This window comes from Aquarana catesbeiana, linkage group LG07 (assembly GCF_042186555.1).
Source record: "Aquarana catesbeiana isolate 2022-GZ linkage group LG07, ASM4218655v1, whole genome shotgun sequence".
Taxonomy (NCBI): domain Eukaryota; kingdom Metazoa; phylum Chordata; class Amphibia; order Anura; family Ranidae; genus Aquarana; species Aquarana catesbeiana.
The window spans coordinates 217,976,834-218,004,520 of record NC_133330.1 but is presented as its reverse complement, the minus strand read 5'-3'; the positions used below and the strand labels follow the sequence as shown (position 1 = coordinate 218,004,520).

Here is a 27,687-nt window from a genome sequence, read left to right as displayed (position 1 = left end):
AGCCAAGGACCACTTGTGGAGAGCTCAAAGAAAACAATAAGTAATGCACTCAACTACCATGGCCTGTATGTATGCTCACCAAGCAAGACTCCATTGCTGAAGAAAAAGCATGGTGAGGCTTGTTTTACCACTTCAGCTCTGGAAGGTTTACCCCCTTCGTGACCAGGCCATTTTTTGCGATACGGCACTGTGTTATTTTAACTGCCAATTGCATAGGCATGCGACGCTGTACCCCCCCAAAAAAATTGTGTCCTTTTTTTCCCCACAAATAGAGCTTTCTTTTAGTGGTATTTGATCACCTCTGCGGTTTTTATTGTTTGCGTTATATACAAAAAAACCCTGACAATTGAAAAAAAAAACTATATTTTTTACTTTCTGCTATAAAACATTCCCAATAAAAAAAAATTGTAAAAAATCTAATTTCTTCATCAATTTAGGCCAATATGTATTCTGCTACATATTTTTGGTAAAAAAAAAATCCCAATGTGTTTATATTGATTGGTTTGCACAAAAGTTACAGCGTCTACAAACTATGGTATATATTTTTTTATTTTTTATTTATTTTTATATTTTACTAGTAATAGCAGTGATCAGCGACTTATATCGGGACTACGATACTGCGGCAGACAAATCAGACACCTAACTGATACTTTTGACACTTTTTGGGGACCAGTGACACTAATAGTGATCAGTGCTAAAAAAAAGCACTGTTACTGTACTAATGACACTGGCAGGGAAGAGGTTAACATCGGGGTGATCAAAGGGTTAAATGTGTTCCATATAAGGGATTGCTAACTGTGAGGGAGGTGCTTTGAATGGGGGAATGTAAAGATCTGTGTTCCTGCTTTGCAGGAACACAAGACCAGCACATTCCCCTCTCACAGAACAGAGATCTGCCTTGTTTACATAGGCAGACCATCGTTCTGCCTTACTCCTGAACAATCGGCGCTGTGTCCAATAATAATGGCAGTGGGCTGCTGGCCTCAGACCCCAAACTATCAGATCACATAGCAGGTACATGATCTGGTGCAGAGCGGCCGCCCTGCCGCAGTAAATCTACAGTGGGCGGTCACTAAGCGGTTAAAGTTTGCTGAACAACGTTTAAGCCTGTGAAATAATGGGAGAATACAGTCCGGTCAGATGAGACCAAAATTGAACTCTTTGGATGCCATAATACACACCAAGTTTGGAGGTCAAATGACACTGTACATCATCTCAAAATTCCCATCCCAACAGTGAAGTTTGGAAGTGGGAACATCATGGTGTGGGGCTGTTTTTCAGCATACAGTACTGGCAAACTTCATGTCATTGAAGGAAGGATGAATGGAAAAATGTACCAGGACATTCTTGATATAAATCTGCTGCCATCTACAGGATGATGAAGATGAAATGAGGGTGGACATTTCAATAAGACACAAAGCCAAGGAAACTCTCAATTGGTTTCAAAGAAGGAAAATAAAGCTGCTAGAATGGCCCGGCCAATCACCTGACTTGAATGCAAAAGAAAATCTATGGAAAGAACTAAAGATCAGAGTTCACAGAAGAGGCCCACGGAACCTTTAAGATTTGAAGAAATCTTGGAAGATGGAAGAAAAATCCAAAATCACACCAGAGCAATGCATGCAACTAGTTTCTCCATACAGGAGGCGTCTTGAAGCTGTCATTACCAACGACTGATTTTGGATGAAGTATTAAGTATGGTACACACTATAAGAAAATCGGGGGAACGATCGTCCGATTTTCCTCGTTGTTTCACAGCAAATCGGAACCGATGTACGAAAATTCTCATACAACAAAGGCTTTTTTTGTTGTTTATTGTTTCTGATCATGCACAGTCTTTCTTTTCTGATTTTTCTTGTATGAAATTCGTACGAAAAACTGTACACATTAAACGAAAATCGTTCGTTCTGTTCCCATACGAGAAGACTTGGAGTTTGTCCCTTCGGGAATTTTCATACGAAAATTCGGAATCGGCTGTCGAAAGTTGTGTGCACACTATATGAAAATCGTATGAAAATTCTTTGGACGAAAATGTTTGCCCAATTTTCTTATAGTGTGTACCAGTCTTTAAATGATTTCAGTTAGAGTGTTTAATACTTTATCCCGGTGCCATTCCATTTTATTACACATAACTTAATTTCTAAACATATTTATTTTGGTTTCTTTGTATGTATGGATTGCATGGGTGGTTACCGACATGTGGTGTCAATAGTACCTTTAGAAATATCACAACATCTTTAGCAGTGGAACTTAAGTATAAATATTGTAACAACTTGTCCTTTAGATCAAAGGAATATACTTTGGTGTGAAAATGAGGGAAGTTTAACCACTTAAACACTAAACCTTTTTTTGACATTTGTTGGTTTCAAGTTAAAATCATTTTTTTTTTTTGCTAGAAAATTAGCAAACCCCCCAAACATTATATATTTTTTTAGTAGAGACCCTAGAGAATAAAATGGTGGTTGTTGCAATATTTTATGTCACACTGTATTTGTGCAGCAGTCGTTCAAATGCAATTTTTTGGGAAAAAATTACACTTTAATGAATTAAAAAAAAACTAACCAGTAAAGTTAGCCCAATTTTTTTGCATAATCTGAAAGATTTTTTGCCAGAATCGTGCAGCTCTGATATATATATATATATATATATATATATATATATATATATACAGTATATAGATATATATATAAAATATATTTTTGCATAATGATTTGCAAAATAAAAATAAAAATGATCAGACACAAAAATGTAGAGGGCTTGAAAAAAAAAAGTATATAATAACATAGGATATTCTAATGCCGCGTACACACGGTCGGACTTTTCGTCTACAAACGTCCGACAGCCTGTCCGACAGACTTCCGGCGGACTTTCGGCGGACTTGCAGCAGACTTTCTAACGAACGGACTTGCCTACACACGACCACACAAAAGTCCGACGGATTCGTACGTGATGACGTACACCGGACTAAAATAAGGAAGTTCATAGCCAGTAGCCAATAGCTGCCCTAGCATGGGTTTTTGTCCGTCGGACTAGCACACAGACGAGCGGATTTCGGGGTCCGTCGTAGTTACGACGTAAAGATTTGAAGCATGTTTCAAATCTAAAGTCCGTCGGATTTGAGGCTGAAAAAGTCTGCTGAAAGTCCGGAGAAGCCCACACACGATCGGATTACCAGCCAGCTTTAGTCCGTTGGACTTTTGTAGACGAAAAGTCCGACCGTGTGTACGCGGCATAAGAATCTCCTCCTGTAGTGTAGTGTCCTTCATAAAAACTAGAAGCACTGGCTGTGCAGTTTCTGCATGTAATCTGCTCCCTGTGTTACTGTTCTGTAGTACCGTTTTGCAGGAATCAATCAATGAAGGAAACTGGACCCACTCCTATGTGACCTCTACTAAGGCTGTGAATGACATTTATTAGCCCATATTGCAGTATGTTGTCATTCACTAAGGTATTACACAGTGACATCACATTTCCCTGGAATGTGACTACGATTACAGGCTTCCAGTATGGTATTACACAATGACAGAGGAGTGTCAGTGCTGTTTATTTCAACTTTGAATTGCTGCATTCTAGAACTGAGCTCCCCAGCTAGAGTTCTGCTCAGTATGGGCCTGTTAAAAAAAAAAGAAGATAATTAAAGAAAATACTAATGATCTGCCACCTCTATCACTTCAAATAATATAATAGTCTACATTCAGTTGTCAACTCCAAAAGTGTGTTCCCACACCCAAAATAACTGAATATACAGAAAAAAGTGTAGCACTGATGATTAAAAAAAAAAAATTGTGCACAACCCTCTTAATGTGCCGTTATAATATGTAATATCCAAGTCAACATATTCAGTTTCAATACAAATCAAATTGTGCACATACACATAAGATCCTTTAATGAAGTCATGTGATGAGTGACGCACTGCGCTGGGGCGGAGCCAGGTGACGTCAGTGGCAGTACCAGAAGGTAGACACAAGTACACTCTGTTTGGATCTGGATGTTTATTATCACATGCTCTCCTGTCATAATTTTAGTGTGAGTGGATACTTTTTAAACAAAACTGGCATATAGTTTAAATACTACACTATGGTGGAATCCATGTGGTTTGAGCATTTACAGTGACATGTCCAGCGTATCGATCATTAAAGACACAGTAACCCAATTGTCTGTGAGGTGGGAAAACGTGGTGTGAAGACATCTTGAGCTCTGCATTTGACCCCCAGAGGTTTGGGGAAGGTGCAGTCTGACCTTTATTCACGTATAGGTCCAATCTCTCAGGTGGGGGCACATCTTGAACATGAGGGTGTCTCACCAGTGTGTTTGGCTTGGCTGAGATTTACAGCACCAGAATTGTGGGGTCACTTTCTTTATCCATATGGAAGACTACAAATAAAAGACTTCGAATGATGATGACCATTTATTCATCTATTGATTTATGAACTTGATTTCACACTGCTTGTGTGAAGGTGCACAATTTGATTTGCACTATAACTTAAAGTGTTACTAAACCCAGGACCCTGCATTCACTGTATCTGGTCTCCCGCAGTACACAGAACATGGAAATGCAATTATTTTACTAAATATTAACTGCTAAATACCTTTTCTCATAAGCAGTATATAGCAGTCTTGTGACTTCTTTCAGTGTCTGGTTAAAGCTTACAGGAGGAGTTTTCATTCTATTCAGACTATACATTGAGGCTGCTGGACCCCTGACCCTCTGACTGGACAGTGCTGATTGGCCCTGTGCTGATCACATATACATTCCCAAGAAAAAGAAAAACTCTCTATCAATACACACCAAACTGAGCATGGGCAGTTTTCCCCCAAGGCTCTGTTCTATCAGGAGATGGATTGGGGACTGTAAAAGAAGGAGGGGGGGGGGGGGTATCAGAGAAGACAGGATCAAACAGCCTTTTTACACAATGCAGAGGACTAACCCCTTAGGTTCCACAATGAGTATAACAAGAATGCTTTACTGCGTATACAGACTGATTTTACTGTTGTGGGTTTAGTAACACTTCAATCTGTTGACTGGGATATTGCATATCATAATTACACATTAAGAGGCTTGTGCACAATTTTTTTTTATCAGCAGCGCTACACTTTTTTCTGTATATTCTGTTAAAAAGAAAAAACTAGAGAGGAAAAGGGACAGACATGGAGTAGCTGCGTAAAGTGACCAATCATCATCATCAATCTATTTTCCAAGAGCATAAAAATAAATCCTAATTGCTCTCTGTGCCCAAGGACTCTACTTGCCCTCCCTTTTTTCTCCACCTTTTAAAGGCAATATGTATCATAGGGATGCCGTACAAGAATATTAAATCTAAAATATCTAGGTATCTCTTAAAGTGGTTGTAAAGGCAGAAGGTTTTTTACCTTAAAGCGATACTAAAGTCTATTTTTTTCTCCTTAAAAAATAACAGACATGTTATACTTATGTGCTCTGTGTAGTGGTTTTGCACAGAGTAGCCCCAATCCTCCTCTTCTCCGGTCCCTCTTTGGATCTCCTGGCTCCTCCCTCCTGTTGAGTGCCCCCACAGCAAGCAGCTTGCTATGGGGGCACCAGAGCCGAGCCTCAGCTCCCTGTGTCCATTCAGACACAGATTCATAGTCCGGCCCTGTCCCCTTTCTCTTCTCATTGGCTCACTGACTTTGATTGACAGCGGCGTGAGCCAGTGGCACCGTGCTGCTGTCTCAGCCAATGAGAAGGGGAATCCAAGACAGCCGAGTCTTTTGTGCAACATCGCTGGATCTAGATGGACCTCAGGTAAGTATGAGGGGGGCTGCTGCACATTCTATGCATTAAGATAAAAAAAACCTTCTGCCTTTACAACCAGTTTAATGCATTCTATGCATTAAGATAAAAAGCCTTCTGTGTGCAGCAGCCTCCTAATACTTACCTGAGTCCCATCTCGATCCAGCAAAATCTACGAGTGCCTCGGCCATTTGGGACTCTTCCTCGTGATTGGCTGAGACACAGCAGCGGGGCCATTGGCTCCTACTGCTGTCAATCAAACTCAGTTAGCCAGTCAGGAGAGAGAGGGGATGGGGCCGAACCGCAGCTCCGTGTCTGAATGGACACACGGAGCTGTGGCTCGGGTGCCCCATAGCAAGCTGCTTGCTGTGGGGGCACTCAACAGGTGGGAGGGGCCGGGAGCTCTAGCCAGGGACCTGAGAAGAGGAAGATCCAGGCTGCCCTGTGCAAAACCACTGTACAGAGCAGGTAAGTATGACATGTTTGTTATTTTAATAGAAAAAAATGAGACTTTACAATTGCTGGTTCACATCACAAAAACGCACTCCAGATCCGTTCCGGATTTTTTTTTTGCATGCATTTTTGAAGCAGAAAAAAACCTCAATGGACTGCGTGTGGTGTGGACTGGCCCTAAAGCATATCTAAGCCAAAAACAAAATATTAAACATTCCAGTTTGTCAATCCTCAAAGTGTAAGGATGGAGTGGAGAGGGATTAGAACACCTATTAGGTTTTTATTGCTGTCTGTGCTCCCGTTAGGGAGATTCACCCTCTCTGTTTGTCCTGTTTACTGTTATCATTGAAGGTGAAAGTAAAAGAAAATCCCACATTTTGGGATGACATCAGAACAGTAATAGAGAAGAAATCTTCCAATGGGGACACTAGTTCTGGTAACACCCTGGAATTCCCTCACTTTGGAGGGATTTCCTTTCATTTCCTGTTTTGGCTATGAGACAGGAAGTGAAGGGAAATCTCCCCAATGGGGCAATCAGTTCAAAAACAAACACAAAAAACAATACACTTTTAGGCCCCTTTCACACGAGGCGGGCTCCATTTCTACGGAGCCCGCCTCGGTCCGCCGACTCAGCGGAAGATCAGTCCGTTGATCTCCGCTGAGCCGGCGGATGACAGGTCCCTCTCTGCTCACTGAGCGGGGAGGGGCTTGTCAGGCGCCGCTGCCGCCTATGGAGGGATCGGCCGAAAACGGACAGCGTGTCCGTTTTCGTCAGATCTCCCCCCGATCCGATCCGCCAGCGACGGACCTGGACATAGAGCCATCCGTCTACTTTTCAGCGGATCGGACCGGGTCGGATGTCAGCGGACATGTCACTGCTGACATCCGATGCTCCATAGACTAACATGGACCGCCCGTTCAGGTCCGCCGTCAAAACTGACAGGCGGACCTGAACGGTCCGATCGTCTGAAAGGGGCCTTAAAGTACATTAGTTTGTTTCTTCCCTTTATGTTCACCTGGTCATACACTCAGTAACACACTTATGCCCTGTACACACGATCGGACATTCCGACAACAAAATCCTGGATTTATTTCTGATGGATGTTGGCTCAAACATTTCTTGCATACACACAGTCATACAAATGTTGTGGGAAATTCCGAACGTCAAGAACGTGGTGATGTACAACACGTACGACGAGCCCAGAAAAATGAAGTTCAATAGCCAATGCAGTTCTTCTGCTTGATTCTGAGCATGCATGGAACTTTGTGCGTCGGAATTGTGTACACACGTTCGGAATTTCTGACAACGGATTTTGTTGTTGGAAAATTTGAGAACCAGCTCTCAAATTTTTGTTGTGGGAAATTCTGACAACAAATGTCCAATGGAGCCTACACACGGTCGGAATTTCCGTCAACAAGCTCATATCGAACATTTGTTGTCGGAAATTCCGACAGTGTGTACGAGGCATTAGGGTGGCTCCACTTTGGATGGAGGTAAAACTGAGCCACCTTTAACCACTTGCTTACTGGGCACTTAAACCCCCCTCCTGTCCAGACCAATTTTCAGCTTTTAGCGCTGTCGCACTTTGGATGACAATTGCGCGGTCATACAACACTGTACCCAAATGAAATTTTTATCATTTTTTTCCTACAAATAGAGCTTTCTTTTGATGGTATTTGATCACCTCTGCGGTTTTTAGTTTTGTTAAAAAAAATGAAAAAGACAGAATTAAAAAAAAAATATATATATTTTTTTTAATATTTTGTTATAAAATTTTGCAAACAGGTAATTTTTCTCCTTCGTTGATGTACGCTGATGAGGCGGCACTAATGGGCACCGATAGGTGGCAGTGATGGGCACTGATGTGTGGCGGTGATGGGCACTGATGGGTGGCGGTGATGGGCACTGATTGGGCACTGATTGATGGCAGCACTGCTAGGTGGCACTGATTGGCACCACTGGAGGGCATTGATAGGTGGCACTTGTGGGCATTGATAGGTGGCACTTGTGGGCATTGACAGGTGGCACTTGTGGGCACTGGCAGGTGGCAATAACAGATGGCACCTGTTGGCACAGATGAGGCATATGTGCCTCCTTCCTCTTCGGGACCGATGTCCCTTTGACATAAGCCGGTGATCGGCTTGTTTTTCCTCCTCACGCTGTAAGCGTGAGGAGAAACCGAAACCGATCACCGAGGTTTTGTTTATATCATGTGATCAGCTGTCATTGGCTGACAGCTGATCACATGGTAAGGGGTCGCGACTGGCCCCTTACTTGGATCTGTGATCATCCGAGTCTCCGTGACTCGGTGATCACAGCGCGCACACCGCGCGCCCTGCAGGGTGCGCGCGGTGCGTGTGCACAGGGGAGGACGTCCCATGACGGCCTCCCGGAAATTGAGGTCCGCGCTGTAGCCGTCATTCGGCTATGGCCTGGACCTCAAGTGGTTAAACAGCATCATTGTCAAAATGGGGGGAGGGTAATGTTAAATGGACTATTTAGATGGACTTGACAAAAAATTCCAGCTGAACTCAAGCTAACATTTTACTAGCAGTTACAGCAAAAAAAAAAAATCCTTTTGGAATAAGGGTTTTACATAAATAAACAAAAGCTGACCATTGTAAGCACCCCTGTCAGTGGTAAATGGTTTGTCTCAACCCTCTAACTGACACTTTTGCTGGATAGCTTGAGCTTGGTCTAACAAAGTAGAATTGAAGTCTGCAATACTTACCTCTGCTCCAATATTATGATGCCTGTAAGGTGCTTCGTCTGTATCTTTTCCCCAGCTTTTTCCAGGCTCCAGCCTTCAGTCATCTTCAAGTGATGAAACAGGATGACTTAACTTATTCACATGCACAGGAGTTCAGTCATCCCATCACACAGGCACTGTGCTGTGTGATAAATTGTGCTTGTGTAAATTCTGCTGTCCATTTTAGAAAAGACAGAGAGCATCTTCTGAAGTAAAAGGCCTGTCTGCTTGCATTTTGTTATTTAGGCTTTAGTTACACTTTGAGCCTAGGTACACACGATGTTGGAAACCGCATTTTATTCAGACAGGAATCGCATCACATGCAATTCTTTGCAGTGTGATTTGAGCCCATTCAATTTGTATGACTCAAATCGCACTGCACCCACACGGAAACGCTGCATGCACTTTTTTTGCCATAGATAAAAAATGGGCAGCGCTCTTAAAGTGGCATGTTAACCAAATATGCAAACACAAAACAAAATGAATGAATAAAACGTGATTGAAAAAATTATTTTAAAAAGTAAAAAGTCCCAAACAGTGAAGCATGTGACTTATGTAAAGTCCTCCAATAGACATTGAGAACTTTAAGGGTTACTCCAGTGGAGAAGGGACTAGCAGCCAATAGTTCAATGAAAATCTTGTGACATTATAATACGATCAAAGTGAATCCACCACCACATAAAGTTCCCGCTTACCAGCTGCACAAGTTTAGACACTTGTGGCTAATACCTAGCCAGGGCCTTTTCCTCCAAAGACTTCGGATGTCTGGTCTGGTCATATGACGTAGTAAGCCGTTTGGTCGGGAAGGTGGTTGGAGGTGCAGCTTGTGGACTTATATGGGGTACAAGTGGCGATGAGGTGATGGCAGCTCAGAAAGAAAGGGCAGGGAAAATCGCCATAGGTAAAACCAGATAGTTGTTTTTTCAAATATAAAAGCAGTATCGCTTGCAAAGCGTATACCAATTCAATAAAAAATGAGGCCGGCCGGCAACAATACAAACGCCCGTGCAAACAATGATGTCAGCACGTCGCTCCTCACAACGCGTTTCGTCACTAATCTGACGTTGTCCTGGGGCACACTGACGCACCGCTTTATACAGTAAACACATACAACCAAGCCTTGTTCTGAATCTGATGATGCTGAAAATGCCATTTTGAATGTGGGAAAATCTAAAACCCAACCTGGAAGCCCTACAGAGAGTGGAAAACACTCGGATAAACAGCGAGCACAACAATAAAGCCAGCATACCCACCACACTTGAACCACCAAAATGGGCTCAAAAGATGACTTGCATACTCAATAAGCATTAATTGAGCATTAATTTTCCCTTTAAGGGCTGCATCAAAAACTAGGTGTATCATATAACACCTCACATTAAAGGTGTGATACCCCAAAGGGGACATTGCAGCCAATATGGACAGATCGATATCAAAATTGATCGAAAATTTCCACAATGAGTATTCATAACAGATAATGGCTTAAAAACCTGATGTACCATATCAATGTATATCATATGATACGTTGACGGGCATTTCACAGTTCAACCCTGATGGTAATACCCATGATGATAAATGATACTGAAAACTATAATACTCAAACAGCTACCTTTATACATAAATTAACACACATAACCTAAAAATATCATAACATGCCATCCACGTTAGTGGCTAAATGATAGTCACTGTGGATAACAAATGACTTTCATGTCAATATCAGAGGCCACACGTGAGGAAAGAACGACCAACTATAACAAAATCGGTCAGTCATCTCCACTGTGAGTGATTTAAGTGAGTGTTATTTCAAGGGCTGGTTACCCATCAAAATATCACCTAGAAGAGGATTTTTTTTCCCTTTAAGGGCTGCATCAAAAAATAGGTGTATCATATAACACCTCACATTAAAGGTGTGATACCCCAAAGGGGACATTGCAGCCCTTATGGACAGATTGGCCGATATCAAAATTGATCGAAAATCTCCACAATGAGTATAACAGATAATGCTTAAAAACCTGATGTACCATATCAATGTATATCAAATGATACCTCACATTAAGGTTGTTATACCCTCTAGGGGGCATTGTAGCCAATGTGGAAAGATCGGCCGATACCATCGAATTCGATCGAAAGTCTCCACACTTTATAAACACTTTATACTCATAAAAATGATGCTAGAAAACGTAATGTAATATATTAAAAATGTAGGGACAAGGGTGGAAAGGAAAACAAAATTAAACCTATCTAATACCAACTCACCGTAAACTTATATTTTACCCTATTTTATCAGAGCAATATATATGATGAAAATTGGAACGAAAAAAAACATCTGCTACACTGGAAAATCTCCTGTATGGATGGATGTTAACACGTTGACGGGCATGTCACAGTTCAACCCCGATGGTAATACCCATATGGACCATATATGGGCCAATGAGGTGAACAGGGGATAAAAGAGGTAGCCACCCAAGATTCAAATCAAGTTTACATCATACGTAACCATAGCAACAATCAGTCCAACAAACACAATTCAATGTATATGGTCATAATGCAAATTAAAGAGATGTTAATCAAGAGTTATCTATAAAAGCGTTGACATCCACATCTACATTTAAACCATAGGGGACATAAGTCTTTAATTTATGTACCCACGCCATCTCGAGTTTAGAGATACTCCTTACAAGACAACTTCCCCTCCAGTGGGGATTGAATTTATCTATCCCTAAGAAAATAGTCTTGGAGGGGTCCCTATTATGGGCAGTGCTTAGATACCGAATGTTTGGTGAACCCCTTCCTAATGTTATTGATATGCTCATTTAGGCAAACTTGAAGGGGGTGTTTCATCCTGCCCACATACTGCAGTCCACAAGGGCAATGCAGTAAGTAGACTAACCCCTCAGTGGAACACGTGATGAAGGGCTCTATCTTGTGTTCCTTGGAGGTATGGCTAGAAACAAAGATTGTCGTTCTCCTAGCTCTACATCCATTAAGAGAACACACTTGACATTTTCTGCATTGATAATAGCCCGTGAGTTCTCTAAAAAATTGAGGTTTATTGTTGGGGGGGTTAAGGACATTGAGAGACAATTTATCCCTCAAAGAGGGAGCAACCCCTAAAGACCACCCGAGGTTTGACTGGCAAGAACGTATTCAGTATTCTGTCGTTGCCTAGAATATGCCAATGTTTATTAATGATATGTTTGACATTCTAATGTTGATTAGAAAAAACTTGTGATAAATGGAGTATTGAAAATATTATCCATACCCTGTTCGGACTATCTTTCTTTTAATAAATCTGCCCTGTCTAACAGTAAAACCTGATTGAGAGTGTCAGACAAAGACTTCTTAGGGTACCCCTTGTCTAAAAATCTCTGTGTAAGGTTCTCAGCTTGCACCAAAAATTAATCAGGTTCAGTGCAATTACGCTTCATATACTGGCTCTTAGGCATTGACCTGAGCCAGGAGGCATGGTGGCAACTATACACCGGAATGTAAGAATTTCTGTAGGTAGATTTAAAAATTTTAAAGGTGATAAACGAATCGCCCCTGACAGAAATTTTAAGATACAAAAAGTTCATCTCCCTACAGTTTGCCTCATATGAGAGATGTATCCCCCTATGATTTAATTTAAGTAAATCCATAAATTCACACAGGACAGCCTCACTTCCATCCCATAGAAGGAGGATATTATCTATGTAACGTGCCCATAGGACCACCTCTGGTCTCCCCTGAGCATAGATGACATCCCCCTCCCACTGAGCCATGAATAAATTTGCCAGGCTTGGGGCATATTTAGCCCCCAAAGCTACAACCCTGTCCTGGCGAAAATACTGACCATCAAACCAGACAAAATTATGCGTAGCAGTGAACTCAAGAAGTTCCATAATGAAGCTGACATGTTCTCTCAAGAGGCTAGAGTCCCGATTCAAAAAATATTTGACAGCACCCAAGCCTCATTCATGTATGATGATTGTGTACAGTGAGGTGACATCCTCTGTCACCAACCACATCCCTTCACATGGTTTTAATCTTGATAGGAGATTGATAACATGATGTGTATCCTTAACATATGAGGGCATGGTGCGTACCAAAGGTTGTAGGAAGAAGTCTATGTACCTGCCCACCCGGGACATAATGGAGTCAATACCGCTAACTATTGGGCCGAGCCGGGGGGCAAGTGAGACTCTTATGGATCTTTGGTAGATAGTATATAATAGGTATCCTTGGTGCCTTAGGACCAAGAATGTCCTCTCCTTCTTATTCAGAATGTTTTGATTAAAACCTTTCGGAACAATGCTCTGAAGTTCCTCTTTATATCTCCTGCCCAGATTGGACGGCAAAGGGGTATATGTATCCACATCCCCTACTATCCTATTCATTTGTTTCATGTAATCTTTTTTATCAAGGATAATAATTCCTCCACCCTTGTCCGCTGGTCAAATAACCAGCTCCTTGTTAGCACATAGTGACTCAATGCCTCTCTCTAAATCCCTTTTCATCTTAACATGTTTCAACTTCAAATTATCCAAATCTCTCAACACCACATCTCTGAAAACCCTCAATGAGGGAGCAAGGACCCCCGGTGGGTTGAACAGTGATGAGTTAGAGAGACCGGAATGTTGATTTTCAATAGAATTTACCCTATTTTTATCTTTGATAGGATTAGAAGAAATCAAATACTTTTGGATATTTAGTTTGCGGACATACTTATGGACATCCATGTAGGTCTGAAATTTGCTCAAACTTTTGGGCGGAGAAAACTTCAGACCCTTGTTTAATACTCTTACCTCAGAGTCGGTCAGCACCTGGGAACTGAGATAGTTACATAGTTACATAGTTACATAGTAGGTGAGGTTGAAAAAAGACACAAGTCCATCAAGTCCAACCTATGTGTGTGATTATGTGTCAGTATTACATTACATATCCCTGTATATTGCGGTCATTCAGGTGATTATCTATTAGTTTCTTGAAGCTATCAATGCTCCCCGCTGAGACCACCGCCTGTGGAAGGGAATTCCACATCCTTGCCGCTCTTACAGTAAAGAACCCTCTATGTAGTTTAAGGTTAAACCTCTTTTCTTCTAATTGTAATGAGTGGCCACGAGTCTTATTAAACTCTCTTCTGCGAAAAAGTTTTATCCCTATTGTGGGGTCACCAGTACAGTATTTGTAAATTGAAATCATATCCCCTCTCAAGCGTCTCTTCTCCAGAGAGAATAAGTTCAGTGCTCGCAACCTTTCCTCATAACTAAGATCCTCCAGACCCTTTATTAGCTTTGTTGCCCTTCTTTGTACTCGCTCCATTTCCAGTACGTCCCTCCTGAGGACTGGTGCCCAGAACTGGACAGCATACTCCAGGTGCGGGCGGACCAGAGTCTTGTAGAGCGGGAGAATTATCGTTTTATCCCTGCAGTTGATCCCCCTTTTATTGCATGCCAATATTCTGTTTGCTTTATTAGCAGCATGCCATTGCTGAGCCTATCATCCACTAGGACCCCCAAGTCCTTTTCCATCCTAGATTCCCCCAGAGGTTCTCCCCCCAGTGTATAGATTGCATTCATATTTTTGCCACCCAAATGCATTATTTTACATTTTTCTACATTGAACCTCATTTGCCATGTAGTCGCCCACCCCATTAATTTGTTCAGGTCTTTTTGCAAGATTTCCACATCCTGCGGAGAAGTTATTGCCCTGCTTAGCTTAGTATCGTCTGCAAATACAGAGATTGAACTGTTTATCCCATCCTCCAGGTCGTTTATGAACAAATTAAATAGGATTGGTCCCAGCACAGAACCCTGGGGAACCCCACTACCCACCCCTGACCATTCTGAGTACTCCCCATTTATCACCACCCTCTGAACACGCCCTTGTAGCCAGTTTTCAATCCATGTACTCACCCTATGGTCCATGCCAACGCACCTTATTTTGTACAGTAAACGTTTATGGGGAACTGTGTCAAATGCTTTTGCAAAATCCAGATACACCACGTCTACGGGCCTTCCTTTATCTAGATGGCAACTCACCTCCTCATAGAAGGTTAATAGATTGGTTTGGCAAGAACGATTCTTCATGAATCCATGCTGATTACTGCTAATGATATCATTCTTATTACTAAAATCTTGTATATAGTCCCTTATCATCCCCTCCAAGAGTTTACATACTATTGATGTTAGGCTAACTGGTCTGTAATTCCCCGGAATGTTTTTTGGGCCCTTTTTAAATATTGGTGCTACATTGGCTTTTCTCCAATCAGCTGGTACCATTCCAGTCAATAGACTGTCTGTAAAAATTAGGAACAACGGTCTGGCAATCACCTGACTGAGTTCCCTAAGTACCCTCGGATGCATGCTATCTGGTCCCGGTGATTTATTAATGTTAAGTTTCTCAAGTCTAATTTTAATTCCGTCCTCTGTTAACCATGTAGGTGCTTCCTGTGTTGTGTCATGAGGATAAACACTGCAGTTTTGGTTACTGAAGCCCCCCGATTCACTCGTGAAGACTGAGGAGAAGAATAAATTCAATACCTTTGCCATCTCCCCATCCTTTGTAACCAGATGTCCTTCCTCATTCTTTATGGGGCCAATATGGTCTGTCCTCCCTTTTTTACTGTTTACATACTTAAAGAATTTCTTGGGATTTTTTTTGCTCTCCTCCGCTATGTGTCTTTCATGTTCCATCTTAGCCATCCTAATTGCACCCTTACATTTCTTATTGCATTCTTTATAAATTCTGAATGCTGTGGATGATCCCTCAACCTTGTATTTTTTGAAGGCCTTCTCCTTTGCTTTTATATGCATTTTTACATTGGAGTTAAGCCATCCAGGATGTTTGTTCGCTCTTTTAAATTTATTACCCAATGGGATACATTGGCTAATGCCTTTATTTAATATGCTCTTAAAGCAAACCCATCTCTCCTCCGTATTCTTTGTTCCTAATATTTTATCCCAATTTATGCCTTTTAGCAAGGTTTGTAGTTTAGGGAAGTTGGCTCTTTTGAAATTAGATTATAGATCCCAGTTCCCTTTATGTCCTTTTCCTTTTTGGACTGAACATGTCTCCCCCCTCTGGTAACTCTCTTAGTTCTACGGCTCTTTTGACACCTTGGTTGGGCCTGGCAAAACCCCACATCTAAAGATCCTGGTTATCAATGACATTTCTATCCTGCTATTCCACATGGTTGAAACCATATGGGCCATTTTTATGTCCCCCATTGCCACCATAATTGGTTCTAGGGTGGCTGGATCCATCTACTGGGCCCCCTATATCTCTCAAGGGGAAAAAATTATTCTGATCAGGAATGTTGTAATCATACTCATTTTTATCATACTGCCCGTTATAATGAACAACCGGGTCATATGGACCACCATTATATCCATATGTCTGATTGGAGCCATATCCCCACTGGTTGTTCTGGGCAGGAGCTCGATAAGGTGGAGGCCCCTGTCTCTGGCCATTATTATGACCTCGACCACGGGCTAGTGGTGGACCCTGAACCCAACCTTAACCCTGAGCTCAGGAAGGGCCATGACTCCAAGTCTGATGTTGGCCACGACCATAAGCAGAGGGAGGAGGAACCGTTCCCTGGTTATTACCCCTATTGCCCACCTGACTTCTATGTGGTGACTGGTATGACGAATGTCTCCCCCCTCTGGATACTCTAGGGGCAGTAGATCCCCTGTAAGGGGATCTAGTATGATCATTAATTTGGCTACCCTGATTAGACGAAACCCTTGGCTGCCCTTCCACTGACTGGCTACTGATCTGTGGGGTGGTGTCCATGACAGAATTGACACTAGCAGTTTGTTCCGCCAATAATTTCTTCTTCCACTCACTGCCGCACTGGAATCGGATCCCATGGGTGTTCACACCCATGTAATCCGATTCAGCCAATTGCACTGCGTCTTGCGAACCGTGTTTGGGCTGTTCTTAACATTGACAGTCGCATTGACACAACATTGTCACTCATTCGCATCAACGGAGTTCGATTGTGATGCAGTGTGGGAAACGCACAGGAATCCCTGCAATTCCCGCACCGCTTCAGTGTGAACCTAGGCTAAAGGAAGTTGAAATATAAGAGTTATAATGGAAAATAATGGAAAGAAGCCTAAAAAGAGAAAACGAATGCAGCACCGCATTTAAAGATTGTTAAAGGGGTTGTAAACCCTCATGGTTTTTCACCTTAATGCATTCTATGCATTAAGCTGAAAAACCTTCTCTCATGCTGCAGCCCCCCATTGCTACCGTTTTACCTACCTGAATCCGGTCTTTTTCTCCCCGGGGATGAGCACTCCAGCTTTAGCTCCCGCTGCTGTCAATCAAATCCATGGATGCGAGCGCTGGAGGGCGGGGCCGAGTCCTGCTTTCTGTGTCAAAAGACGCTGCAGCAGGACACGGGAGCGCGCCCACATGGGTGTCCCAAAGGAGAGTGCTTCTCCAATGGGGCAATCGAAAAGAGGAGGAGCTACCAGCGCCGCTGAGGGATCCCAGAAGAGGAGGATCGGGGCCATTTTGTGCTTAACTAACTGCACAGTGGAGGTAAGTATGATATGTCTGTTATTTAAAAAAGAAACAAAAAAAAACCTTTAGTAACCCTTTAAGCTGCAACATATTAGATTTTTGCTTTTGGGTTTAGATACACTTTAAAACAAAACTAGACCCTCCTATCCCTTACAGCTAAGGAAGCTGTCATCTTAGCCTCTGTTTGATCTGCAGCTGTCATGGTGACATCAACCATTTAAAAGCTTGACAGTTTGGTTGAGGAAATAAGCAATGGTGACAGTTATCATTCATGGCATGCCTTGAATGTAACTGTTTCGGTAAACCGTTAAATCAATGGGTTATAGTTCCACTTTTACACTGCATAAGCACTTGTAACATTCAGTTATACTGCTGCCATTATCACTTATATTTAAAATTGGTCATAAACACAATATATATTAAAATGATTTGACAGCTGATTTCTCACAGCATTTACATGCGCACTTATATTTTATTGATTTATTTCCTATATTTATAAAGCAGCACTATATTACTAAGTGCTTCATAGATTGCACAGAGCCAAGACCTCAGAGCTGCAAGACAAGCATGTTAACCACTTAGCAGTTTGTGTGGTCTTTATGCTCCATTTCCACAATTATGTTGATATATGTCTATATAGATCATGAATAATGTTGATAAATGGGTCAAAATTTCCAACCTAGCTAAACAGTGAAAGTTGGAAATGCAGATGGCTTTTGGATAAGGAAACAGTTTAGCCCATCTTTTGATGCTCAGCATTATCGCACCGTGTATGTAAACACTACTGCTTACACATGTGTTTTTTACCAACTCATTGTTCTCATTGTTCTCTGGCATATAGTGCATTTTTATTGATCTTCCCACTAGATCCAACTATGCAGTAAATCACATTTGTCAAACATCAGGCTCAAATCTGGCCCGCCAGGCCATTTCATGTGGCTCTCTCACCTCTCCTGCAGCTGCAGCACCCCACTCGTCTCTGCCCCTCCATCTCAGTAGTCTTCAGCAGAGAGGAGAACAGAACTCCTCCTACAGATCCTGCATCTGCTCATCTCTGCCTCCTCTGGTCTCAGCATTCAGCAGACTCAAGCAGCTGACTCCAGCCCTCCTCTGGTCCTCCTCCAGAACCTGCACTTTCTGCTTCCCATCTCCACCCCCAGCTTCTTCCTGGCAGCAGCATAAGTTGGGGGGGGGGTGCACTGTAATGCAAGGGAGGGTGGGGGACCCTTGATTTCTGATGGTGAGGGGGCTCTTTACAACTAATGTAAGGGGGGTGGGGTGCTCTAGACATCTAGTCATACAGACACAACCGGCTGTTGAGAGCAACCATAATGCGTATGATCCGCGTGCTAAAAAGCGTGAAAAAGTGCATAAACGCACCAAAAATAAAAATATGGAAAAATTAGGGTTTGTGAAAAATATAAAAAAAAGCTTATGCTCAGAAACACGCAATAAAAAAGTGCAAAGGAGCACTAAAAAGCACAAGCTTCTTCAAGCTTTTAGGCAGAGAAATAAAAGCTCAAATGCCTGTAAAAGCAACTTTTTCTTAACCACTTAAGGACCAGCCTCGTTTTGGATTTTAGGTGTTTACATGTTTAAAACAGGTTTTTCTGCTAGAAAATTACTTAGAACCCCCAAACATTATATATGGTTTTTCTTCTAACACCCTAGAGAATAAAATGGCGGTCATTGCAATACTTTTTTTTGCACCGTATTTGCGCAGCGGTCTTAAAAGCGCACTTTTTTTGGAAAAAATTCACTTTTTTGAATAAAAAAATAAGACAACAGTAAAGTTAGCCCAATTTTTTTTTATATTGTGAAATATAATGTTACGCCAAGTAAATTGATACCCAACATGTCACGCTTGAAAATTGCGCCCGCTCGTGGAATGGCGTCAAACTTTTACCCTCAAAAATCTCCATAGGCGACGTTTAAAAAATTCTACAGGTTGCATATTTTGCAGTACAGAGGAGGTCTAGGGCTAGAATTATTGCTCTCGCTCTACTGGTCGTGGCGATACCTCACATGTGTGGTTTGACCACTGTTTTCATATGCGGGCGCTACTCGCGTATGCGTTCGTTTCTGCGCGCGAGCTCGTCGGGACAGGGGGGTTTAAAAACATTTTTTTTTCATTTGTATTATTTATTTTACAATATTTTATTTATTTTTACACTGTTTAAAAAAAAAAAAAATGGTGTCACTTTTATTCCTATTACAAGGAATGTAAACATCCCTTGTAATAGAAAAAAGCATGGCAGGACCTCTTAAATATGAGATCTGGGGTCAAAAAGACCTCAGATCTCATATTTACACTAAAATGCAAAAAAAAAAAAAAAAAAAGTCATTTAGAAAAATGACATTTGAAAAAATGTGCCTTTAAGAGGCGTGGATGGAAATGATGTATTGACGTCGCTTCCGCCCAGCAGTGTATTGGAGACGAGTGAGCGCCATCTTAGCCTCACTCGTCTCCAGACACACCACACAGAAGGACGCGATCGCCTCCGCCGCTACCGACGGAGGGCACCGGATCGCGGCGGGAGGGGGGGCCCTCTCCCGCCACCGATAAAAGTGATCTCGCGGCGAATCCGCCGCAGGGACCACTTTTATCTGACAGCCGGCCGCCGCACGAAAACGGGGATACCGGGGTTATGGCAGCTAGCTGCTGCCATAACAACGATATCCCCGTTCAAAGTTTGGACATACATCGTCGCGCGGCGGTCTTGAAGTGGTTAATGCAGTGTGCATGAGCCCTTAGTGTGTCTGTTTCCTAGAAAATCTGGACCAGACTGCCATATTAAACAGTGGCATGCGCTCGCCCTGCCAGAGAGGTCTATTAACAAATGTTTTCAGACAAGAGTCACACAACTTTCACCCAAGATGTACGTTCATTTCTAATTAGATTAAGTTGGAAAAATGTGCAAATTTTGTGTAAAATTTGTGTAAATATTGTATGAGAACCTTTATAAATGAACCCCAAAGGCCCGGTTCACACCTATGCGAATTGGATGTGGCCTACACCGCATCCAATTTGCATGAAATTTTAAAATACGTTCATTTGAATGAGGCTGGTTCACATATGTGCGTTGCATTCGCTCTACGCATTGCCCAAAAACGTGTGCGTTTTCTGGGCATTGCGGTGCGAATTGCAAGCACATTATCTTCTATGGGAACGCATCTGATTCGCAGATGCATTCCGTTGTGCACAGGATAAAATCCTGATGTAAACCTGACCTGATACTGATGCAATCCTGACCTGATCCTGATCAAAAACTGACGTGAAATGCTGAACTACTCTGTCAATTAGCTGTGAATACGGAGCTTCAATTCGCACCGTACATGTGTGAACCCAGCCTAAATGTTTTCATAATACTATATGTACACTTTTAATTTTGTAATACTCCATTTTCAGTTGACTTGCTCATCCAGTGATTGTTTCAATCCAGCAGTGTCCGTTCAAAATTAAATATAAGGTTTTGGATGGACTGCAAACTGCAACCCCATCTATGTTAAAACAGCAAAGCCCTTCTAGGTATATTGCAAGGGTTTTAATAAATGTTATTGCAGTCTTAACTTAAGTTATTGTACAATTGGAAACACCCCTTTTCATGCTTTTTTTAATGCTTTTTACAAATAAACATAACATGTTTGTTTGACACATAATCATTTAATACACATCACGGTTTACATCGGTTCTGAAAACACTATTGGTTAGTGAAAGAGACAGTACAGCAGACCTTCCTTTGAGGCAGGATTTGTTTTAAACTTCCAATAAAAGCGTTTAGATGGCTATACAATATACAATTTTCTTGTTCCCTTTTCCTTTAGATTTACCAAAAAATCAGGCTCACTTCTGCATAGAAACCAATAAGCTTGCAGGTTTTATTACCAAAGCTTAATTGAACAAGCTGGGGGTAGAAGCTCATTGGTTTCTATGCAGAAGTGAGCCTGATTTTGCAATTTCCAGCTTTAGTAAATAAACCCCATTGCGTACTTAAAAGTGGGGTATGCCTGTACATAGTTGAAGTTAAAAGAAAACAAAATTGTATAATGTATGGCCAGCCTTAATGTAATGAGTAATTTATTTGTGTATATAAATTTCCTTCGGAGCTATTGAGGTCTGTAAACAGGGTTGTTACAGCAAGCAATAAAAATATAAAAGATAAATAAGCTGAAAGATCTCCCTGCTGGCAAAAGAAAAGAAAACAACAATATGCAGTATTTCAGATTTGTGATCAGAAGTGTGTTTATTTTAGTTGTCGAAAAGGTAGAAAAATCCTTTAACTAAATAAGAATCTTTACCATGGGTTTTTGCAACCAAACATTCAAAAATCCAGGATATGTATCCAGTACAGGTTATTTTTGTCTGCTTTGGAAAATCCTTTTTAAGACTATCCTGTTATTTTTCTGTTAAATTGAAGTCCTGTACTCATAGTACAACACAATAGCTATGTGTTCTGGGCGGTAAGTCTGATCTAAAAGGATATGAAATCACTCTCCTGCTAAAATGGAGATCTAAAAATATAACCCGTAATGCTGTCTATAACAAAAGAAAGGTTTGGTCATACGTTGTAATAACATACAGTATATCATTACAGTAAGTTTACTGTTTAAGTATATTACCTTCATTTTATTCATTTAAAGGCTTAGTCATCCCATTACTGCTATTTAAGCCTTTCATAGTTGTTTTGAGAGTTAAACCTGATGTCTTATATCTCTCAGGGAAGCTGTTGGTGACGTATCTGTGCTTGAATCTCTGGATATGTACACCTGTGTGTGTGGTCATTTAGAGGAGCTCCTATGCTCCCTTTTGGATTTATATTTTTATTTATTTAATAGAGAACGCAACAAAAAGAGTTAAAACACTAAAGGTTGAAGAAAGTGTGGAATTATGGAAGGGAGCTCTAACTATTTGAATATCATAAAAGGTTCCAGCCCACTAGGTTCCACCTATAATTAAAATATCAGTTTTGAAAACTTTGAGAGGTACTAAATGCTAGATAGAAGTTCCTTTAATGTAAGTTTAAGTTAAATTCTGATTAATTGTTGTTAGTTTGGACACTATTGGAACTTAAGACAGTTTTTATGTACTTCAGTTTTTAAGATCCACATACTGACACATTTGGAGTTCATAATTTGAAAAATATATTTGGTAATTTTGTGAATCGCTGTGTTTCCTTGTAGACCGCTTATACTTTGCAACCTTGAGGAACAAACCAAAAAGTACCATCAATACTCATTACTTCTGTACTGATGAAGAGCTTGTTTATGAAAAGTAAGTAAAGCTTTATTCCTTTCTAATGGTCTTATGATCTTTCTGCATTTCGGGGGGGAAGTGATTGGAAGAGAAAGCACAATATTTAAATTTCAATGACCTCAATGCCATCCTTTCCATAATACACTCTCATAAAACTGGGTCAGGTTTGAAGCAACACCATTAGCTCAATGTTTTTGGTCCATGTATCGATCCTGGTTTTTTTATGAATGAAATTGTACTGGCAATCCCATAGAATTGTATTGCAGTGACTGATCCTAATGGTACTGCTGTTCTTTGGTCCTAGTTTTCAGAGAGCTTGTATATCATAACGGATAGCCTGGAGGTAAGTGTAATTAACACTTTGTGCTTACCTCCCTTTATCCTTGCTATATTCATTTTGACACAGATCAGAATCAAGTTCAGAATGCCTATTTAGTCAGGGTATGTTCACAAGACTTTGACAGATTTAGAAGATATTTGTAAAGCACTGTCTAAAGCAGAGGTCTCTAAACTTTCTAAACAAGGGGCCAGTTTACTGTTCTTCAGACTTTAGGGAGGCCGGAGTGTGGCCAGTGGAAGTAGAAAATGTCCTGGCCATCAGTGGGGGTAAACAATGCCCTATCTTTAGTATTAGTGGGAAGATTAGTGCCCCATTATTGGTGTAAGTGGGAGAAATAGTGCTCCATCATTTGTGACAGTGGGAGGAAACGTGTACCATCATTGGTGTGTGTGGGAGAAATAGTGCCCCATCATTTGTGTCAGTGTGAGGAATTGTGCCCCATCGTTGGTATCAGTGGGAGGAATAGTGCCCAATCATTGGTATCAGTGGACGCAATAGTGCCCCATTGTTATTGTCAGTGGGAGGAATAGTGCCCCATCATTGCTGTCAATGGGAGGAAAAGTGCCCTACCATTTGTGTCAGTGGGAGGAATAGGGCCCCATCGTTGGTGTCAGCGGAGGCATTGTGCCTCATCATTGGCGTCAGTGGGAGAAATAGTGCCCCATCTGTGTCAGTGAAGGAATAGTGTCGCAAGAGCCAGGTAAAGGCAAGCATCCGGCGGGGGTAAACAATGCCCCATTTTTAGTGTCAGTGGTAGGAATAATGCCCCATCTTTAGTGTCATTGGGAGGAATAGTGCCCCATCATTGTTGTCAGTGAAAGGAAGAGTGCTCCATCATTGGTGTCAGTGGGAGAAATAGTGCCCCATCATTGGTGTCAGTGGGAGAAATAATGCCCCATCATTTTTGTCAGTGGGAGGAATAGTGCCCCATCGTTGGTGTCAGTGGGAGGAATAGTGCCCAATCATTGGTGTCAGTGGGAGGAATTGTGCCCCATTGTTGGTATCAGTGGGAGGAATTGTGCCCAATCATTGGTGACAGTGGGAGGAATTGTGCCCCATCGTTGGTGTCAGTGGAGGTTTGTGCCTCGTCATTGGTGTCAGTGGGAGAAATCGTGCCCCATCTGTGTCAGTGGGAGGAATAGTGCCCCAAGGGCCAGGTAAAGGCAAGCATCTGGCCCCTGGGTGGCAGTTTGGAGAATCCTGGCCTAGAGCATTTCTGAAATACATTTTTTTTAAGGAAGATTGTTAAACAGAAGCTTCCTAAATGCAAAAGCCTAAGGCCCCTTTCACACTGGGGCATCGGCGGCAGTAAAGAGCCACTATTTTTAGCGGCGCTTTACCGTCGTATTTGCGGGGGTATTCGGCCGCTAGCGGGGCGCTTTTAACCCCCGCTAGCAGCCGAAAAAGGGTTAAAACCACCCGCAAAGCGCTGCCCCATTGATTTCAGTGGGCAGGAGTGGTGAAGGAGCGGTATACACACCGCTCCTTCACCACTCCAAAGATGCTGCTAGCAGGACTTTTTTTACCGTCCTGTCAGCGCACCACAGGACTTTCACACTGAAGAGACAGGAGCGTCTCTTTCAGGGCCTTTTGCAGGCGCTATTTTTAGCGCTGTAGCGCCTGCAAAGCACCCCAGTGTGAAAGGGGTCTAAAGGGTGCATTTGGGATGCACTGTGATTGTCTTGGATTGAGGTGCTTGACAAGCTTTTCAAGTTGCTAACCCCTGCCATATGTTGCTAACGAGAGAAAAAACAGTGCAAAGTATTGCAAGTTCTGCTAGTCCCCCTCCCCTCTAAAAGCTAAAGATAAAAAATTCCACGAAATTGTTTATCAGCGCTGTATTTTCATGAGATTTGGGATTCCTTTTTGTGATAGCTTTTACTGGATCTCTTTAGAAGGACCAGTGAAGTCACCCTTACGTTAGCAAGCATGCCAGAAGGTATTTACTTGCATGTTTTGTTTTTTAGCTTTAAAGTGGTTCTAAAGTCAGAAGGTTCTTAATCCTAATTCATTCTATGCATTAGGTTAAAAAAACCTTCTGTGCGCAGCAGTCCCCCTCAGCCCCCCAATACTTACCTGAGCCCATCTTGATCCAGTGATGTTGCACAAGAGTCTCTGCTGCTCAGGAGTCTCCCTCCTCACTGGCTGAGACAGCAGTGGAGCTCCATTGAAAGTCAGTGAGCCAATGAGGAGAGAGAGGGGGCGGGGCTGAACTGCGGCTCTGTATCTGAATGGACACACAGAGCAGCAGCTCGGCTCGGGTGCCCCCATACCAAGAACTTGCTGTGGGGGCACTTGGCAGGAGGGAGGGGCCAGCGAGGGACCCGAAAAGAAGAGGAGCTGGGCTGTTCTGTACAAAACCAACTGCACAGACAGGTAAGTATAACATGTTTGTTATTTTTATATTTTAAAAAATGGGTGCCAACAGGGCTACCAACGTTTAGAATTTTGGCCAATTCAACATGAATGGCCTAAATTGTGACCAGCAATACTCTTAGTATTTTTTTGCACTTGGTCAGCTTTGTGTGCTTGAGCATGAAAAAAACATGACAGTATATACAATGTATCATCAGACTTTAGTTTTCACTGAATAATTTAGCAAGCCAAAGATATACCGTACTTATACTGGGTTTTAGTTAAAAGGGGATGAAAATAAAAAGAAGATTAAAAAATGTAATTTGCTAGTCTGCACTGAATGAAATACAGAAAAAAATGGAATTTAGTTGCAATCGGCATTACATACAGAGCTTATAAATCACGGCAATATGCTCCAGGTCAGGTACAGTGTAAATTAATGCCTGTTCATCTAAATTATAATCTTTCAGCCTTTCTGTGTACTGAAATAATATAAAAAGTTTCCTTTTCAGGGTCATAAATATATTAGGAATGATTGCTGACAAGGGAGCATTGTACTAGGTAGAAGTGTAGGCGTTCTGGTTTACTTGGTAGGAAAAGAGAATCTGGTCAGCATAGTTGTTGGCACACAGCACTGACCTACTTTTTCCAAAGAGGGCCTCATCATAGTTAATTCAGGAGAATGTTGATATCTCCCTATTGTTAAACTTGGTCCAGAATAGAGCGTAGGAAATATCAACTGTATCTAATGGAAAACCTGCTTTACTTTCTGCAGTGAACATTCTTCCTTGTTTATGGAGCAAGCGGCTTAGGATGTATATTCTGCAAGGGAACACTAGAATTATAAATCATATCAGATGAGATAGTTGCATTGTGTGGCTTTTTGGTGGTGGGTGAGGAAGCACTACTTATTAGTTGGTTTTGTTGAAATATGCATGCTTTGTTTATTATCTAGAGCTGGCCATAGATGGAATAAAATTGGTCAGTTCGGCACAAACGGGCTGCATTTCGATCCATGTGGCCATCCCTGTTTGACACAAATCGACCGTTAGGTCAACTTCTGTCGAACAGAAATGTTGGAAATCTTTTGTCGATCATCGCCTGCATCCAATCAGCTCCAGCCACTGATCAGTGTATTCTGACACGACAAAATCCTGCAGTCAGAATATAAGGTCTCAGTGGGGGGGATTCCTCCATCCGCCTCGCTTGTGTGGATGGAGGAATCTGTAAAAACAACCCATTTAGTTTCAGTATAGTACATCCAGGGGCGGACTGAACATTGAGCCATTCGGGCACTGTCCGAGGGCCCTGGGCCACTAGGGGGCCCCATCAGGGTTGCCAGCCTCAGTAAAACCAGTATGGACCAGGGACAGCCAATAGACAGTATGGACCAGGGACAGCCAATAGAAACATGTCTGTGTATACTGTGTGTACATGTATGTGTAAACTGTGTGTGTGTATACTATGTGACCCCATAATCTCTGATTGTCTGGGGGCTCCATAATCTCCTATTGCCCGGGGGCCCCCATGAGTTGTCTGTCCGCCCCTGAGTACATCCTGGAGGGTACATGCACATGGCTGTCATGAAGTTGCTGATCATCTACACAGGAACTTACTGTCAGAGGTTGTCAGAAAGATCCTGTGTAAAAAATGGTCTAAAATGGTCTGTAAAGTGCCTGCGTTTACACTAGTATAGACGAGTAAACGTTTGTACCGTGTTTAAAGTTTTACATTCATACCGTTATTGTTAGTGCATACGCATGTACATGTGGTACATTACTGATTCTGGATGCAGATTTTTCTATTTTGGATTTATGGGCGTGAACGCAGTGCAGGTTTACTGATCTTTGTGCAGGGCCCATAGAAAAAAATAGAATTATGTTTAGATCTGAAAAACATCCCACAGTACTGATAAAAATGCTGTGTTTTTTGGCAGCTGTGTACATGAGCCCTAAGGCTTCATGTACACTGCTGCTGGTAAACGGACGTTTAGGCCCCATTCACACCTGAGGCTTCAAGCTACAAAACGCTGGAGGGGAAAAAATCAATGATTCTCTATGGAGATGGTTTACATTTCCACTCCAAAACGCCTGAAGCCAGAAGCTCCAAAACGCCTGAAGCTCAAACAAGTTCTGGAACTTTTTTTTTAGGCAAATTTGGGCGTTTTTCTGCTTTTTACATTGGTGACCTTTTGTCCTGTACAAAATCGCGGTAAAATCGCGATAAAAACATAGCAAAAATCGTGGTAAAATTGCGTGACTTTCTGTGTGAAAAT

The 27,687-nt window shown here is 41.9% G+C and overlaps 1 protein-coding gene across 2 annotated transcripts in view; it reads left to right on the top strand.

Moving 5' to 3' along the window:
* The window catches only part of CDC14A (cell division cycle 14A), a 203,266-nt gene that overhangs the window by 9,417 nt on the left and 166,162 nt on the right, over positions 1–27,687 (top strand). For both annotated transcript variants that reach the window (XM_073593042.1, XM_073593043.1), the window contains exon 2: positions 22,645–22,735. In XM_073593042.1, the coding sequence (XP_073449143.1) occupies positions 22,645–22,735 (91 nt within the window). The remainder of the gene's footprint in view (positions 1–22,644; positions 22,736–27,687) is intronic.